At 37.5% G+C, this 19,369-nt stretch overlaps 1 protein-coding gene across 1 annotated transcript; it reads right to left on the reverse strand.

The window, feature by feature from the left end:
• Window positions 1–534: 534 nt before the first annotated feature.
• On the reverse strand, window positions 535–19,159 carry cusr (Copper-only SOD repeat protein). Its single transcript, XM_047364343.1, has 10 exons — window positions 19,003–19,159; window positions 13,205–15,275; window positions 12,546–12,645; window positions 11,571–11,648; window positions 10,759–10,863; window positions 10,231–10,363; window positions 9,965–10,079; window positions 7,085–7,209; window positions 3,286–3,366; window positions 535–972 (listed from the first exon to the last, which is right to left on the reverse strand). Exons 1-10 carry the CDS (start codon window positions 19,070–19,072, stop codon window positions 878–880), a joined length of 2,973 nt encoding a protein of 990 aa, XP_047220299.1. The 5' UTR covers window positions 19,073–19,159; the 3' UTR covers window positions 535–877.
• Between the last annotated feature and the right edge of the window lie 210 nt (window positions 19,160–19,369).

Genomic DNA, 19,369 nt, shown 5'->3' on the forward strand with positions numbered 1-19,369 from the left:
TTTTCATATAGCAGTAATTCTAATCACTTAAAAATTGTTTATTGTGCAATATCATATTTTGTTGAGGGTCATAAGGAAAATTAGCTTAAAACTAAGATTCAGAAACTGATTCATGTTTAAATAAATTAATAACTGTCTACAATATTAACATTGTGAAAACCTGCCATTAAGGTAGGACCACAAAGATAAGTAGTAGAAAAAAAACTTCATTCATGGCAAAACAAATCACTGAAATAAATTCATTTGATTATTATATGAGAGATCATTTAGGAAAGTACCATATCCTAAATGATCTCTCTTAAAAAACAAATCTACACATAATTTGCTGTTTTATTATTATAACTATTTTTGGTGCTGCCCACTTTCTTTCAGAGTGAGTAAACAATGCCCCTAATGCTCATGTTTTCTGACCTTTGGCTAATTAACAAAATCTGCATTTGGATCCTTTTGTTTAGCGTTCAGCAACTTTTGGTGCCTCTTTTTCTTGTCACTCATCAAATTATCTTCTTTCTCTGTCAAGCAGGACAGAAATAATACAATTCTGAAAAATTTTATTCAAAAATTTGAGGTATTTACAACTATTTAAATTGAAGTTCAAGAAACAGGAATACCTCTTACCCACATGAATAACAATAACAGTTGCCAAAACATGACATTTCTACAAAAAAACATAAGCAGACATACCAAGTAGTCTATCTGTATTTATGACCTAAATTAGTTCTTTGATAAAACCTGGAAGATCTTCATTTGCACATAAGGTTTGTACAGAACTGTCCATTATTTACTCAGTGACCAATGTAACATTTGGTGGGTGACATTTCAGATTCACAGTTTTATGACAGGAGGATCCATGTGTCTCCACTTTGATGATCAGACTTTATGTAGAAGCAGCAGATGGTAGCAGGAAGGCAGCAGCAAACATCAGGCACAATGGGAACAATCCTGGCACTAAGATCTGCCCTGCAGAAATTCCTGAAGAAATCAGAAAGGATCATGCACGTTATTCAAGAATCTCCTTTAGCTGGGGCTCTGGTTCATATACTGTTTATAGACTCTGACATTCTTTTTAAAATTACATGGGGTGTCTATTTGGAAGAATCTAAAATATAAAAATGCTTTAATGTCTCAAAAAATAACATGCAACATGCATTATTAAAACCAGAAATACAGGTCCTTCTCAAAATATTAGCATATTATAATAAAGTTCATTATTTTCCATAATGTCATGATGAAAATTTAACATTCATATATTTTAGATTCATTGCACACTAACTGAAATATTTCAGGTCTTTTATTGTCTTAATACGGATGATTTTGGCATACAGCTCATGAAAACCCAAAATTCCTATCTCACAAGATATTAGCATATCATTAAAAGGGTCTCTAAACGAGCTATGAACCTAATCATCTGAATCAACGAGTTAACTCTAAACACCTGCAAAAGATTCCTGAGGCCTTTAAAACTCCCAGCCTGGTTCATCACTCAAAACCCCAATCATGGGTAAGACTGCCGACCTGACTGCTGTCCAGAAGGCCACTATTGACACCCTCAAGCAAGAGGGTAAGACACAGAAAGAAATTTTTGAACGAATAGGCTGTTCCCAGAGTGCTGTATCAAGGCACCTCAGTGGGAAGTCTGTGGGAAGGAAAAAGTGTGGCAGAAAACGCTGCACAACGAGAAGAGGTGACCGGACCCTGAGGAAGATTGTGGAGAAGGGCCGATTCCAGACCTTGGGGGACCTGCGGAAGCAGTGGACTGAATCTGGAGTAGAAACATCCAGAGCCACCGTGCACAGGTGTGTGCAGGAAATGGGCTACAGGTGCCGCATTCCCCAGGTCAAGCCACTTTTAAACCAGAAACAGCGGCAGAAGCGCCTGACCTGGGCTACAGAGAAGCAGCACTGGACTGTTGCTCGGTGGTCCAAAGTACTTTTCTCGGATGAAAGCAAATTCTGCATGTCATTCGGAAATCAAGGTGCCAGAGTCTGGAGGAAGACTGGGGAGAAGGAAATGCCAAAATGCCAGAAGTCCAGTGTCAAGTACCCACAGTCAGTGATGGTCTGGGGTGCCGTGTCAGCTGCTGGTGTTGGTCCACTGTGTTTCATCAAGGGCAGGGTCAATGCAGCTAGCTATCAGGAGATTTTGGAGCACTTCATGCTTCCATCTGCTGAAAAGCTTTATGAAGATGAAGATTTCATTTTTCAGCATGACCTGGCACCTGCTCACAGTGCCAAAACCACTGGTAAATGGTTTACTGACCATGGTATCACTGTGCTCAATTGGCCTGCCAACTCTCCTGACCTGAACCCCATAGAGAATCTGTGGGATATTGTGAAGAGAACGTTGAGAGACTCAAGACCCAACACTCTGGATGAGCTAAAGGCCGCTATCGAAGCATCCTGGGCCTCCATAAGACCTCAGCAGTGCCACAGGCTGATTGCCTCCATGCCACGCCGCATTGAAGCAGTCATTTCTGCCAAAGGATTCCCGACCAAGTATTGAGTGTATAACTGTACATGATTATTTGAAGGTTGACGTTTTTTGTATTAAAAACACTTTTCTTTTATTGGTTGGATGAAATATGCTAATTTTGTGAGATAGGAATTTTGGGTTTTCATGAGCTGTATGCCAAAATCATCCGTATTAAGACAATAAAAGACCTGAAATATTTCAGTTAGTGTGCAATGAATCTAAAATATATGAATGTTAAATTTTCATCATTACATTATAGAAAATAATGAACTTTATAACAATATGCTAATTTTTTGAGAAGGACCTGTATATTTGATATATATATAAATACATATATAAATAAATGTATTTATTTATTAAGTTAATTTATTTCCAGTTTAGTTTTAAAAATGACACATATAAATAATAAATAAATAAAAGATTTATTGTAGCAGATAAATATCAGATCATATGTACACTGCTCACCAAACGTTATATAGGATATTTGGGTTCTGGGTGAAAATTTCCAGATGAACCTAAAATGCACTGTAACCTTTACAGGTTGACCTTAATGTGATCCCCTCTAAACTTTTGAATTCACATATCCAACTGTTCAGTGTTTCAGTACGTTTTGCACAACTTGCTGTTCTTTAAGAAAAAGCTAATGCCAAAGTTAGGCTAATATTTTGAGAAGGACCTGTACAGTCTTTAGGGACCTCTTCCAGTCTTTTGTCCATTAAAGTCGAAGTCTCTCACATCAAAAGGTGTCTAAATAATCTAACATAAATGTAAAGGTAAAAGCTAAACATAAGTGGTTGTATGGAGTGTACTTACTTGTACATGTGCCAGACTCTCTGAACGGGCCCATCGTCCTACTGGTTTTGACAGAATTAAGCAGTTCTGTGCTGACATCCCCTTTAAAATACACAAAATCATTCAACATTTTACAATAACAATTCTGATATTCAGCAAGAAAGCACATCAAGCTTTGTTTTATTGAATAATTACTGTACCTAAATAAAAGCCCACTATATGTTTATGTGGGAAGCTTATCTAATCACACGGTTTGTAAATCAAAACATTTCCCTCCTTAACGCTAACAAGGGAAACATCATTTTAAGATGTCTTACCTGCAACTTTTCTAGTGCCTCTACCAGGCATACGAGCACAGGAAAAAGGAGGAGTAGGGGAGGGGTTCAAGGGTCTCATTGCAGTGGTAAACTTTTTACCTTGTGGGAGACTTGTGAGGATAAAATTACCTGTCCTGTACTACACTGTATAGAACTTCTGTACAGATACCGCTCTGTTTCACCCCCCTGGGAAAGAGGAAGGGTCAGAAAATGAGACGCACAGACACTCAACCCTGGCGTCAGGTTACTAAGCAGTTTTTGGTTTTCTAAAGATTTTCAATGCCTGTAATTGTTCATTGTCCTGGTTTCTGGACTTTCAAGCTTCGCAGTTTAGTGTTAGAAGCCTTGGGCACATAGACTTAAAAAACTGATGAAGTTAGAATTTTAGACACAATACCATACACTTGGAAGTAAATACAGCATAAATCATCCTGAATGCTGCTTTTTTCCAAATTACAATTTACTTTTATTGTTACATGTTTGCATCACTTAACCACTATTACGCTGTTGCAAAGATTAGCTGCAAAGTTTTCCAAAGTTCTTAAAGGCCATAATAACATCATACTGGGACTTATCTGACATCGATTTCAACCATATTACATGTAATGTATTTTTGTTCTGAGTTTATGTTTCAGTGATTTGCAAAATTATTAATATACCTTATACGTTTCTTTTTTACATTTTGTCACATTTCACACAATTCAGTGTAATCAATTTGGATTTTATGTGATTGATCTATGCAAAGTAGTAAATAGGAAGTGGAAGAAAAATGATAAGTGGTTTTTAAATACACATTGGAAAAGTGCGGCTTGCATTTGTAATTAGTGTCCTTTAACCTGATTTCCCAAAATAATGTCCAGGACACCAATGTGTGCATTCAGATGTCACCTAATTAGTAAACTGAGTCCAGTTGCATTTAATTTTATCTAAATATAAATCCAACTGTTCTGTGAAAGCCTCAAAGGTTTGTTTAGAGAGCATCCGTGAACGAGCATTATCATGAAGAGCAAACAACACAGAAGACAGCTCAGGGATAAAGCTATGGTCAAGTTTACAGCATCAATCAGAAAAGCAGCCAAGATGTTGATAATATTTCTGAAGGAACTGCAGACATCCACAGCTTTGGTGGGAGAATCCATTAAAAAAGACAACTACTAGTTATGGAGTCCATAAATCTTATGGAAGAGTGGCAGAAATCCTGACTTAAGCCACAAGTTTGCAGTTTACCTCAAACCATGTAGCACTCAGCGCAAACATGTGAAAGAAGGTACTATGGTCAGGTGAAATCAAAGGGACTCTAGAGAGAAATGAACACTGCACATCACCCTGAGCACAACATCTCGATGTGAAACATATGTGGTGGCAGCGTCATGATCTGGGGAGACTTTCCTTCAGCAGGAGCAGAGAAACTGAACAGAGTTGATGGGAAAATGGACAGAGCTAAATACAGGACACTCCTGGAAGGGAAGTAAACCTATTGGAGTCTGTAAAGACTTGAGACTGAGGCCGAGGTTCTCCTTCCAGCATGAGAATGTCATTAAAAAGCCAGTGATAAAATGGAAAGATTACATTTAAAGCATATTCATGTGTTAGAATGGTCCTGTCACAGTCCAGACCTAAATCCAACTGAGAATCTGTAGCACAATTTGAGAATTGATGTTAACATATACTTTCATTCCAATCTGAGTTGGGACATTTGGTATAGCAGAAAAGGGAACAATTTTTCATTCTAGATTAAAGCTGGTAGTGACATTCCTTAAAGACTTACAGCTGTAATTCAATCCAAATGTGATTCTACATGGTATTGACATAGGGAGCTGTATACAAATGTGTGTCACATTTTCTAGATTTTTATTTGTAAATACGTTTAAAATTATGGATCATTTTCCTTCCACTTCACTGTCATGCATGACTTTGCGTTGGTCTATAATATAAAAATCCTAGTTCAATACATTAAAGTGCCTGTGACACGCTTTTCCCACAAATGTTGAAATTTAAAGAAAACAACTTAATATTGAAGGGCAGTAATTGACATTATATTAGAATTAAAGATGTGATAAAAGACAATTGTGACACAAAAAAGACATTTTTGTTGTTAGATTTTGCAAGTCCAAAGTTCCCCGGAAATTATGTCAAAGGGGAAGTCTCCTGTCATTCATTGTGTGAGTGTCAATGATAAATGGTTCAGGTAGAAGCCAAGTTTTGTTAAAAACAGTGTTAATATGGTGAAATGGTGCATTGCTGGTGGTGCCAGCAACACTACGACAGCAGCTCTGAGTCTACACTACTTTGTGAAGAGGATCAGAGCAGCCTGGATCAGAGCTGGAAAACTGAAGAGAAACAAATGGACTGGTCCCACCAAGCACAGCCATGTATGTTTGGAGGACTTTTTGGCAATTTGCTTCAAATAAGATACCTCTGAAGTTGTAAGAGAAATGATGTCAGCAGTCAGGATATCTGACAGACGAAGGAGAATGTTGAAGCAGAGTCTATAACGATGCTGTTCAGAGCACCTCATGGGAAAAGATCGCCAAGGAAAAGGTTGCCGCTGCTGTTGCTAAACGGATCAAGACTCAGCAGGTAACAACACTTCCTTGTCACAAAAGTACATTTAGACATCGGTAGTTATTGTTAATTATTTTATTATTAATAAAAATCCAAAATTATTATCATTAAAAGAAAATAAATTACATGCGCATACAATATATTTAAATAAATGTTTTTTAAAAATTCTAATATTGCTCCATGATGCTCACTTCGCCTCCGGTTGTTTCACTCAGTTCTGTATTAACTGTAACCCTGGATTTACACTGTATCTGCTCCTGTCCGGTCGGCTGCGAAGCCCAGAGGAGCTCCAAGAACCATAACAAGTCCAAAACAACTAATTATGTGGACGTTGAGCCAGCTAAAACTGCTTCACGTCTCATTTTATGCATGTAGATATTTTCCTGTTTGTTTCTACAACGGGTGAGTTCACTGAGTGCAGCGAAGCTACATTTGTTTCTTATAATACTGATGTTGTGCTTGTTCTGTTTCATGGTGGTGCGGAAACAGATTCTTTGCTACTGTTTGTGTTGTCAGCCATTGTAGCTGCAGTCAGTTTTATGACATAGAAGGTTCCCCTTCTATGTCATAAAAGAGCCCAAAGGAGTAGTCTGGAGGTGCCTATATAGTGAAATTTATGATCATATATCTCAACAATTGTTCATTTCAATGGCATGAATATACAGTTTGAAAAATGTTATTATCGTTTCCTTTCCATAAATGTAATTGGATTTATCATAAACATTTGATGTCACAGCCACTTTAAAATTTGTAGTTGTGACAGAATGTCAAAATGTTCAAGATGTGTTAATAATTTTACAAGGCACTGCAGATTTATTCAATCTAAAAGAGAGAAAGGGGCTTTTGACATATTTAAAAGACTTGTCTCATAGTCCTTGGTGTGTTGTACTGTATGTATAACAAAAAGATGATGCAAATTATGCATGTATCTGCCTTACCAGACAGCATGTAGTTGACTGTTTGACATAGGTCATTGGCTGCAGAGACTGGAGAGCCGGGCAAGATGGTTATCCTCACCATTTCTGTCTGCAGAACATCTGCCACTCTCCTCCGAAAATCATATCTGGGTATGAGTAAAAAGAAATAACTTTTAGTTTTGTGAGAACAAATAACTGGATTCAAACCCAGACAGCAGTGATGGAAATCCTCCGGAATTGTTTGGCTCGGATCTAAACTAGATTATCTGATTTTTTTTTTCTACAGGTCAGCCAAATTTAGCAGTGGTTTAACCTATAATTGTGTGTTTGTGCCAACATACTGACACTAAGCCTTTTAACTCTTTGTGTTTGCAATAAAAACCCTAATAAGGTTGTATATTGCACTCAGCTTGTCTTCGCACGCTTCCAGATTTAGTCTGGTTCTTGTCTGCAAACCAAAACAACACTCAGACTTTGTAGAGACTAAGGCAAACTGAATCACTTAAAGTCACAAATGCAATGCCCTCTGGATGAAAACAGCAATACAGTATCTATTAAATCCTGAATAAAAAGAGCAGCTCTTCCTGACATAAAATACCAGTTTTACTGGTTGGGCTTAAAAGTGGTGTCTGGATGGTTAAAAGAGGTAAATTACCAAATAGATGCATAATTATATATAATGAGAGGTTATTTTTTTCCTAGGGAGTGCAGAAAACAGAAGTACTTTGGACTCAGCCTTTTTGGCTGTTAGCCACATGTGTTTGCACACTTTGTTAGATTTAATCAGTCAATCATTTTGTGGTGCTGATCGTGAGCATGCAGGCTAAATATTTTCAAGATTTTTTTTTATCCTTTATCTTAATTTTTACATTAACAAATATAAAAATATTAACCTTACGCTTTTAAAGCAGCTTTCATTTAAGTCAATTCAATTCAGACCTATCCCAGCAATTGTGTAAGACACATTAACCTAGAGCCGTATTATTACACAGCAGTGTCTATCCATGGACATCTGTTGTATGTCTATTTTATGTCGGGCTAGTCCTTTTTTTAATGTAACCCTGCAAAATAGGATGAAAATAAGATTTTTTTTTAAGCCAAATTTAGTCTAAACAAGGATATTCAAAGTATCAGTTCGGTTAGCCCACTTGATGCTTGGATACTTTTTGTAAGCAGATATTTTTTCCTTTGTTTTTGACTCTACGTGGTCTGTTGGATTAAAAAAACGTTGTAATACAGAAGCTGCAACAACAGGGGGAATAATGTTAATACTGACAACATCAAACTTCAAAAGACGATCCAGAGCTTGGTTAAAGCAGTGCTAGACTAAAGGCTAGATTCTCCGAAATAGGCCACAGCTCATGTTTTCTTTCCTCTCAGTCATGGATTTTTTTGTCATCTTACATTTAAAGTTAAGTTAAAACAAAGTCACCACAAAGTGAGACAGATGTGGAATTACACATAAAGCGCCAGAGTGAGCAACCATGTCATTGTTTTTAAAAATCTCCAGACATCAGCCCCATATATATGCACCACAACAGAGATTTTTCTAATCTTCACTTCATAAAAAAGTGTTTTCAAGAATCTCAGCTGCTCTCGCCAAAACCGCAGTTTGCATATGAATGATAAGTGCAAATGCAGCGGAAAAATTTATGTTTAGCAAAATATCTGTTGAGTGTGGACAGGGCCTGAGATATCCTCATGTAGGTGACTTTTAACCTTTCATCCACATTGTCACGACAGTTCGACAATGTTGGCTGTTTTAGATTTTTATAAATTACGTTTTGCTTTGTGGATATTGCTTAATCCAACATTTGTTTTCAAGGTTCCACTAATACCCAGCTACGTGGTGCAACTGATGAATATCAAGTTCTGCATGCATTTAGTTTTCAAGAAAAAACCCCAGAAAAGTACACATTTTGACAGTTTGTTTTTTTACATGCAACATTTGTATGGACAAATACTTACTAGACACTATGGATTCCAGTCTGTATGTAAAGGGTTCTGGTCATTTCAATTCTTCCCCTTTTGTGACTTTTGTGGGTAAGCCTGAAACTGGCCGTCCACCATAGGGTGTTACTTACCAACCATGCATCAAATTGTACCCGCAATAAAGATGTTTCGTACTGCTTTGACAACCAATAGTTCAAAGTAATTTTCTAAAATCTACACATAGTGAAGTGTTGTAATGTGACCCAATAAATAATATCTACCATCAAGTAGTGGCTCATAGTAACTTTGGCTTATCATGAGATAAAACTCATGAGTCAACTGACCCAGACAGGAATGAAAACCACAATCAATTAGATGGTTATCAGAAAATAAAATGCAATTAAATTTAAATACGGAAAAATAAAATACAGAAAATAAAAAATGGTGGCAAATCAGGATAAAATGTGGGAATAAAACAAAGGAACAAAAATGGTTGCAAAAATGGTGAAGGGGCATATGACTAATTTATTGTGTTTTTATCAGGTCTGTCAAAAACAAATTGAATTTATAAAATCGATTAGTAAATTTAGAAATTCTACAGGTTTTTGCAGTATGACACACCTTAGTTTCTACAGGTGCAACCTAGAGCAATAGAGTGTTGCAAACAAAAAATAAAGCCAATAACAAAATCTTTTAAACACTGCACTTAAGAATACATGAAACTCTTTACTTGTTAGGTCATTGTTAAATTTATAGCAGAGCTTGTCTCTGATATTTACAGTCAGATATTCCCATATCTGGAATGCTTTAAGGGAATTTAAAAAGATTTTGTCGCATGAGCAGTTCAGGAGTCGGATGTTGTTAGGACTGGGGCTGTGTTTGCAAAAATAAGTGAATTATTTTTCCCCCTTTTAAAAAAAAAAAAAAAAGATAAATAAGTGAATTGTGAGAGAAATATTTCATACTGACCGGCTGAAGGAGCTCACACTGGGAAAGGTCTGCTTTGCAGACTGGGATTCTGGGAGGATGTCAGCACATGCAAGGATGTTGCTATCACTCTTCAGCACAAGAGATCTGTGAACAACTTGAATCATATACATAATATTAAGTCACATTATTAAGCTCAACAAAATGATGAATGGAAGGGGTTTTATGTAAGGAACTGTAAAACTAGCATTGCTGCTTAAGCCTTTGATGTTTCCCACTGCTACAGATACTATTTTCAAGTGCCTCACCTGTGTGGTCCCCTGAGAGCTGGATGTTGCTATCAGTGTAGACTTCTCTCCCAGTCAGGCTGATGTTGCCTTGCCTTGCGGAAATGTCCCCCACCACACAGCTCAACTGATTTTCTAATGAACAGCTGGAGCTCTGAAAGAGAAATAGAAATGAGGGTGTAGGATATACAATTACCACAAAAAAGAGCAAAGATATATGGGATTAAGACTGTGAATACCAACTATCTGAGATTAAATGCAATTTTATCAGGGCTCTAAAAGAACGCCCTGGTATAATTTTTTGCACAGTTTATTGAAAGTAACCTATCTCATTCCATGTGTTCTGCAGATAATGAAATGAAGTATCTATTAAAAATAAGCCACAAACATCCCAACTATTTGTACTCTTTCTGGTCTGCATTTGTCTTAGTTTGCTGTAAATTATTTTATCTGGGATCATTTCATGCTAAAGTGTTCCTTAAATTCTCCTCAGATTGAAAATATATTTGCATCTGATGATGTATCACCACTCAACAGTACCAGTCTCACCAGTAGCTTCATGTTAAAGGGATTAAATGTGTCTCCCACGGTGTTGCACATGCCGCTCACAGCATCCACACGGTTGCTTGCAATAAATAAGGAGGCCACAGGAATCTGTAAGAAGATTTAAAACACAATATGTGTTTCTGCATTCTTTTTCGATTCAATTCTTAAATGTAAAAAAACACATGCATGCAGAAACAAATGCATGAATAATTAGAGAAAACCGACACCTAGTTCTTTTTATCAATGTCAATAGACAAATTGCACTATTTGGTGATCTCTTGTTTTCTAATCAATCTTTATTTTGTTTTTTCTCACATTGTTCTCCCTGAAATGGCGAATGAAGTGGGGTTATTGTATAGTCTATTTGTAGCTTCTTTTCCCCTCAAGAGTTACAATGAAAGTTTCTATAGTAACTCTTTAAAACATATTATCACATATTTTTAAAACCTTTTTTTATTGTAGGATTTTGACTTTTATGGATTGTTTCCAAAACTTTCAGCTTCAGACCCCAAGGACCACAGTGGCATGGATTTGTGGCCCTGACTAATTGGTTACACATACAAGCATTACTAGTAATATACTATAGTAGGTATAATGGCAGCACTAACTACCCATATTTTTTAATATTTGTAAGAACAGTTGTTTTTTTCTTGTGTGAAATTTACACCATAAATATGCTTTTAATTTGGGATATTTACTTAGGATATTTTAAGAGAATCTCAAGGCCCCATACTTGATGATTTGGGACCACGGACCAGTGCTCTAAATGACTAAAGTTGTAATCTTATACATGCATCTCACTCTACAGTACTTACATTTCGGCTTGCAGATGACTTAAGGTCAACTTCCAGTGCCACATCACTGGTACTCCCATCAGGAAACACTTGCTGGCGCTTGAAGAGAGAAAAACCAAAGGTGCCTGATATGAGTAGACATACTGGCTGATTGATGTCTTCTGAATACAGAAACTGATACTGACATATCCATTAAATGTGTGAATATTTGTGTTTTTTAGTAATTGCGGAGGAACTCCTAAAATTATTTTGCCAGCTCAAAATAAGCTAATGTTGTTGCTTCCTTCTTGATAGCTCTTTAGGGGTTTAGGTGTAGTGCAGGACTCAGTATGGGGCTTCTGGATGGCAGCTGACAGAAACAGCTGATAGCAGGGTGAGCCTCATAGTTCAGTGAAAACACATTTACAGTTAACCAGCAGATAGATGCTAAGCTGCATCTCTCACCCGTGCTTTCCAGGTTTCTTGTCTATTTATTTCCTCTTCTGCTTCAGATGCTCTTTAAGTGCCTCCTATTCACTTCCCTCCATTGACAGTTTTTGAATCCTGTTAATCTACATACCTTTTTTGGTGACTTTAAGTCAACTGTTTGGTGATATATCTTCTATATTCTTTATACAGGAGAGATTCTGATTCATTTTACACATTACTTACATAATTTCTGTTTTAGGTTTCCAACATGAGTGAAAGTATGCTGTTTAGGAATCAAAAAAATATCAGGGTGTGATGCACACTGAACCTCCACTGGGCACCTGCTATCTCTGTTTGAGATCTAAAGCTGCATTAGCCACAGCCAGCAGATTTTCTCTTTTCTGTTAAAGCAAAAACTAAATACCTATGCAGTAATGTTTTGCATTGTTTGAGGTTTAGCATCTAGATCTCAAACAAATACAACATTGGATAAGTGTATTAGTTAATGTTATTTAATTGTTTAAAGTCAGAGGAAAACATCCTGCAGCAAGCAAAAAGAAGAAGTAAAGGTCTTTTTGTGGTTTCTACCATGGTGATTGTCCCAGTCACTGTTCCGTTAAATGTAGCCTTGGCAAGGGTCCATTGTCCCCCTGTATTTCTGTCTGCTGAGACATCTGCACACCTCATCCTGTAGAGAAAATACACACACACCTTTATGAGACGGGCTCAGGATAGCAAAGCCCAGCAGGCTTAAACCCTATATGATTTTTTTCTGTCTCAATATTCTGTATATTTAGTAATCTCCTCAGAAAGAGGAACACATCTTAGTTTTATAACACAAAACACTCAGGTTTATCTGATTATGGCTGTGAGAATTTATACGGGTACCTTTAATACATTGGCAAGGTTTGCTTTTGTGGCCAGACAAAGTGAAGATTGGATATCTTTTTCAAAGGCATTGTTGTGTTCTCTTACAACTTTATGCCATTTTTGTGCTTCTTCGTTATCTCATGAAAGGCTTTCGGGAGGATAACTACTTCCTCTTCTTTGAAGGAACTTTAAGTATTGATCTTATATTCAAGGAATCTGTGGTTAGAGTAAAAATGTTGCAACCCAGTTCTACTGAAAGCAAAGGAGGCTGTGGTAATACTATGTAAAACATTTCATGAACTTCTGTCTTTCATTTTCATTCCCTGTCATCTTTTTTTTCTTTATTATTATATATCTGAAAGCTTGTTGGTTCTCACCTTGATCCATTGGTGTAGTGGACTACAACAGATCTTCCCACGATGCTGTAAGGTCCAGTAAGAGGCATGTTAGGGTCCTCATAGACAGCCTTAAAGTCATTTTGGCCATTGAGCATCCCAAACTTCCCACTGATGTCCCCTATCTCATACTGGTCTACAGTGCCCACTCCAGGTGAAGGGGAACTGGATGTGTTCCAGGCCAGTGGGTTGAAGTGGCCCAGGATGTTTGCATTAGAGCAGGGATCACTCCTCCCACCTACAATGGGCAAAATGTGGACATGGTAGCCTCCAGCTAAGCCCTGTAGGTATGTTAGGGACACACTGATTACTGTGGGGCCCTGTGGGATAGCTTGAGAGAATTTCACCTCTCCACTGGACGATCCAGGGCCAAACCAACTACCTAAACTGGCTTCAGGGACCCGCATCATTGTAACATTGGCACAAGCGATCCTCGGGCCTCCCCTTTGTGCTTCATGGATGACCACAGAACGTCCAATAATACCTGACCCGTCTAACCAGGAAGTGACATCAGTGAAAAAGTGTTTGGAGTTCACTCCTCCTAAGTTGGTGTCAAGATTAATGGTGCTGTGTTTATTGGCGAGGTCTCCGGTCTCACAACATAGGGGACAAGATGGGCTGCAGTGAAGGGCATAGCTGCTATCAGTTGTGCTGATGTTAAAATGATTCCAGTGGCCACTTGTTGTGCTGCACCACCCTTTGTCATCATCCCTCTCTGAGCTAATGGGGAATATATGAACGTGCCAGTTATGGTTTTGGGTCGGTGTTGTTGTGGGATCTCCATATGACATATCCATAAAGATGGACACATCCGACAGGGGATTGTTTACCAACTGAGTAAACTTGATCTTTCCAACTACGGGGGTCTGAAATGTGGCACTGCCCACGATCACCTCTCCAGGATAGCCAATGCTGGCACAAGCATATCTGGCACCACCAACCTTATGAATCACGACTGAGCGACCTACAATGCTGTTCTGTCCAAACAGAGGAAGGTTGAAGTCAGTGAATGTCATGTCCACTGCATTTCTGTTTGTAAGAAACATATGTTTGGCACTCAGGTCACCAATCTCGTACATGTCATGAGTTGACCCAGGCCCTGCAGGGTATGTTGAGGAAGTTGTGTTGGCTGCAAACGGATTCCAGTGACCACCCACATTATCATTAGAGCACTGGCTTGAACTGACTGAAGGGACAGGGAAATGATGGACGTGGTAGGGCCCAACCTTTTCCCTTAAGTTTGTCAGATTCACGCTGAACTGTGTCAGATCAAACGGGGAAGCCTGACGAAAGTTGAAGTATCCCATGATCCCTCCCATGTTAATAACAGCTCTCACCTTTTTTTCTGACATAGTGTATACCTGCGCACACTTGTAACTGGAGCCCAAGCTGAGGAGAAGATAAGTGTATGCAGTAAAGCCACTTAGGTCCTGGCGGGATTTCTGAGGACTCTGAGGGTTTCCAACTTTTACAACACCCAAAACTGTTAAAGTTGCTGCATCTAAGCTTCCAAGCAGTATGCTGCAAGTACTTGCTCCACTTGTGGATCCAAAAATTGTGATATTGGTTTCTGGGGCATTCACCTGACCAATAGTCACCAGGTCTGCAAGAAGCCTTGGGTTGGTATTGTTAAGATTAGCACGTATGTAAATGTTACCAGCAACAGATTCTGTGAACCTTGCCTGACGAGTCAATACTGTCTGACCTTGACTTATAACTGTGCATACTTTGGTGCCATTGCATGTCTGCAAAGACAGCGAAAGGTCATCCAAGTTTGATGTTTCTTCAAAGAGACGTGACACATTGATGGGGAACTTTGAAGAAGGATCAACAGTGAAGGTGAAGACGCTGACGCCAATGTTGGTCTCAGAGCAGGGTTGACCGAAGTGGCCGTACATAACTGGGAACACGGTGAGGGAAATGTTTACCACACCACAGGATCCTGCACCAGAAACATTTACTCTGGCAATCTGGTTGTCAGAGTCAAACTGCACCTGACCCATGACTCCTTTCATGTTGAAAGGTGCCACAAACTTAGCACAGGAAATGAAATCTGAAACATACAAGATAAAGAAGCAACTCATTGTTAACAATAGTTGAACAAGAACACGCCTGCTATGAAACATTTTCTACCAACCCTCATTTTAGTGAGTCTTGGTAGATGTCAGTATTATTACTGCTTGTTTGCCTTAAAATATGACAGCATAATTATTTTACCAGTTACCTGTTCAAGATGTGTTTAGTCGGTTGTCCAAATTGGCTATGCCAACAAAAATATAGTATCTATTGTTATAAATAAATTAAATTCCATTAGTTTCTTTTGTCTGATCTATTTTAAATGTAAAAAAACTTTCAAAATACTTTAAATGTTTTAACATCTTTCATTTTGAGAAGTTTCCTTTTGGTGTTAGCTTTCGGTTTTTATCTACAGAGACCATAAGGTTTCTTCATCTGCCTTGTACAAGCTGAAGGCTGCACCAAACTACTTTCTGAACCAAAACGTTATTTTTGTCTAAGATACTGAAAATTCGTTATTATTGTGAAACTATGTGAATAAACCTTCTTCATTCTGCAGCAGAACATAAAGGTTATCCATAAAAACACTAACATAAGCACATTTACTCTTTAAACAGATGCCATCAAAAAATAAAGTCTGCACATATCTGTCTGAATGATAATACTCATTTAGTTAATTGTATCTTTTTGCTGAATTTAAATCAACCCATTTAGATTTAATGAAATCCATTTTCTGGACATGTGGCAGTTCAAACCAAAAGATGCATTGTTCCGGCAGGTTTAGAAACAAAGCCATTGCTTCTTTCTCCTCTTATCTGAAGCTACACAAACTAAAACAGTGGGGTCCAATTTCAGTCCTTGAGGGACGGTGTCCTGCATGTATTTGACGTTTTCCTGCTTCAACACACCTGAATTAGCTCCTCTACATTTCACCAAGCTCTGCAGAGGCCTGATAAGGACCTATTCATTTAAATCAGGGTTGCAGAACCAAAGTAGATACCAAACAGTATCTATCAGCAACAGTAGCACAAAAACTAGATAATGTTATTTAGATTTTTAAACTAAATTTTAGTCATTTAAAGAGAAGCTTAAATACAAACAAATGTACCAAACACATGATTTTTAGTTGTGTGTGAGTACAAATATTCCTACTTTTAGGTTGAACTCCTCTTTTGTTGTTAGAACAATTTAAAAAAATAGAAAATAAAGAAATTATGACACCAACTTCTTGGCAACTCAGCATACGTTATGAAGTTGAGCTTAAACGTCAGCATACATTAAAACTAAAAAATTCATGAACACATCTCAGCAAGTTCAGCCTGTTGCTTAACATTTGAATTTATGTTGTAAAAGCTGTACTAGAAGCAGTATCAATAATTTTATGTTTCGCTGTTTTCAGCCTTTTCAAAATACAACATTTTGAAAAAAGTTGACAAAGGCTGAAACTAAGGATGCACTTTAAAGCAGAAGTAGCATATTGAAAATTAAATTAAAGGTACAAATGCTGCAAAAATGTTGAAGCAAACAGTGGAAACTGTTTAAAAGGTCTTAAATTATTCAATTAAAATGTACTGAGGTTATTTAGACAAGATAAATTAAAAACAAATGCCACCTTAAAGCATTTTACCAGACAGAGAGGTCCACTTTGGAAAATAGTCTGGTTTAAATACATTCAGTCAGTCAGTCAGTCATTTTCTACCACTTATTCCATAGTGGGTCACGGAGAAGCTGGTGCCTATCTCCAGCAATCTATGGGCGAGAGGCGGGGTACACCCTGGACATTGGTTTAAATACAAATCAATGCAAATTATTTGAAATGTTAAATGTCATGCAGACAAAGTGAAGTCTTTCTGTGGTCAACAGCTAAGTTTCCTGGGAATGAAAAAGGAATCCAAATGTGTATACATATAAAACATACAGAATACAAGTTAATTTTTTTCAATTTGCATATCTGTTATGAAATATACAGATGTGGCATATACAGACATAAAGAATTATAAATGTTAATAGTAAATGTTTAAGATCCGAAGAATTTGAAAATGACATGTTATGAGAAAAAGTTTTACGTTTTTGTGTAAAAGTCTCCACAAGCGTCTGGTAAAAAGACTCATGAAATAAGTGACTGTTAAGTGTGATACATCCTGTGAAAAAGTATTTGCCCTCCAGAGATTTATTCTGTTGCTGTGTTTTTGCCACACTTAAATGTTTAGATCAGGGAGTACATTTTAAAACCAGACAAAGATAACCTGAGTAAATGCACAAATGATGATTTTGTTTATTAAAGGAAAAATAGTATCCAAACCAATGTTAAATCAAACCAGCAAGGCTCTCTGTAAAAATATAATTAACCTTGATGTTAAATCATGAATACACTGTGATTAAACTCATATTTTTGGTACCACTTTACTAGCCCAACCTAGGCTTGATTACTGCCGGACCTCTAGAATTAGAGGAAATCACTTAAACAGAACCTGTCTGATAACATTAATTAGGGTTAAAAATCGCAAGACGCAACACAGGATGCCCTTATCTCAAGAAATTCAATATTTGATAAGAAACAAAATCTTTAACATCTATTAGTCTTGAAAGGGTCACATTGTCATTTCTAAGGATTTGGGACTCCAGTGGACCACAATGAGAACCATTATTTACAAATGGAGAAAACATGAAACAATGATGAACCCTAAAGGAGTGGCTACCTACCAAAATTACTTCAACACTGTATCAATGAATCCTCCAGATGGGCACAAAAGAACCAACAACAGCATATAGTGCCAAAGCACTGCAGATCTCACTTGTTTCAGTTAAGGTCACTGTTAATGATTTAATAATAAGGATACTGAGCCACAATGGCATTCATGGGAGACTTCCAAGACTAAAAGCATTGCTGACCCTAAACAACAGATAAACTAGCACAGTAACGAGTGAGTCATGGTCTGGGGCTGCTTTGCTACTTCAGGACCTAGAAAACATGCCATAATTGAAACCATGAATTCAGCTCTTTTCCCCTTAATAAACCAAAAGCTTCATTTGAAAACGGATTTTTGGTTTGTCTGATTTAAAAATATGTTTGATCCTCTGGGACAGGTGATTAAAGGTGAAATTATACACCAGACAATTGTTTAGAAAAAAAAGGCAATTAATTTGTGCAAAATAAATTCTAGTTCATCTTACTAGAATCAGAATGAATCAGGCAGATGAAGTTGCTTCCAACATGAGAGAGTTGGTTCCACTGTTAGGACTTTAGTTTCTCTTCTAAAATTCTGTTAAACCTGTAACTTTAATTTCTTTAGGATGAATCAGACGGTAGAACATTTGAAGCTACATTTAACAATGGAAATCGTTGTTCCGCAACATGACCCAGATGGTTTTGTTTACAATTTGAAATATAGGTGAAGGATCTTTTTTGTTGACATGGGAGAAGGAATCATAGAGTTTCCCTGTAGCATCATATTGAGCTGCAGAAAAACTCATTCCAAGCAGTCAGTTTTTATCCTTAATGGTGATGGTGCAATAAATGCTTGACTGTCAAGTTAAACATTACAAACATTACAAATAATCCTACAATGTTTCAAACCACAAGTCACTGGACACGTGCTGTTGTGTGATAAGAATGCAAAAAAGTCACTCTGTAAATAACAGTTGTGAAATGCATGCCGGACCTCTGTCTATGCCACATGATTAAAAATAGTTATAATAAGCAGTTCGTAGTGTTTTAATTACTACTCTGGCTTGTTTGCAATGGTTAAAAAAAAATGACTCACCTAGTGCAGCAAACAGCAGGGCCACTGTGAAAAGCCACATTTCTGCAAACAAGGTAGGAACTGAGCACATTGAATCAAAACCTCTCTGCAAACATCGAAACTAGGATGTCTAAGGAGAGCAGAATGATTCAGAAGCTGCGTGTCTTTGTAAAAAACTGATCATCTGTGGCTGCATTTAAGCACTAGGCAGCCTCCCCTTTGCTTCTGTTTTTTTTTTTTTTTTCTGTGGTAGCTTGTGATTGGCCTGCGTAGTTACAATGCCTCATGGGTGGAGGAAGAGGAACTGGCACTTTGGCATCTGCTCCAGTAAAAAAAAGTGGAGGAAGAAAACCTGTTGAATGACTTATAAATTAAGGTGAAAATGTTG

Source organism: Girardinichthys multiradiatus, chromosome 5, assembly GCF_021462225.1.
Source record: "Girardinichthys multiradiatus isolate DD_20200921_A chromosome 5, DD_fGirMul_XY1, whole genome shotgun sequence".
NCBI lineage: Eukaryota > Metazoa > Chordata > Actinopteri > Cyprinodontiformes > Goodeidae > Girardinichthys > Girardinichthys multiradiatus.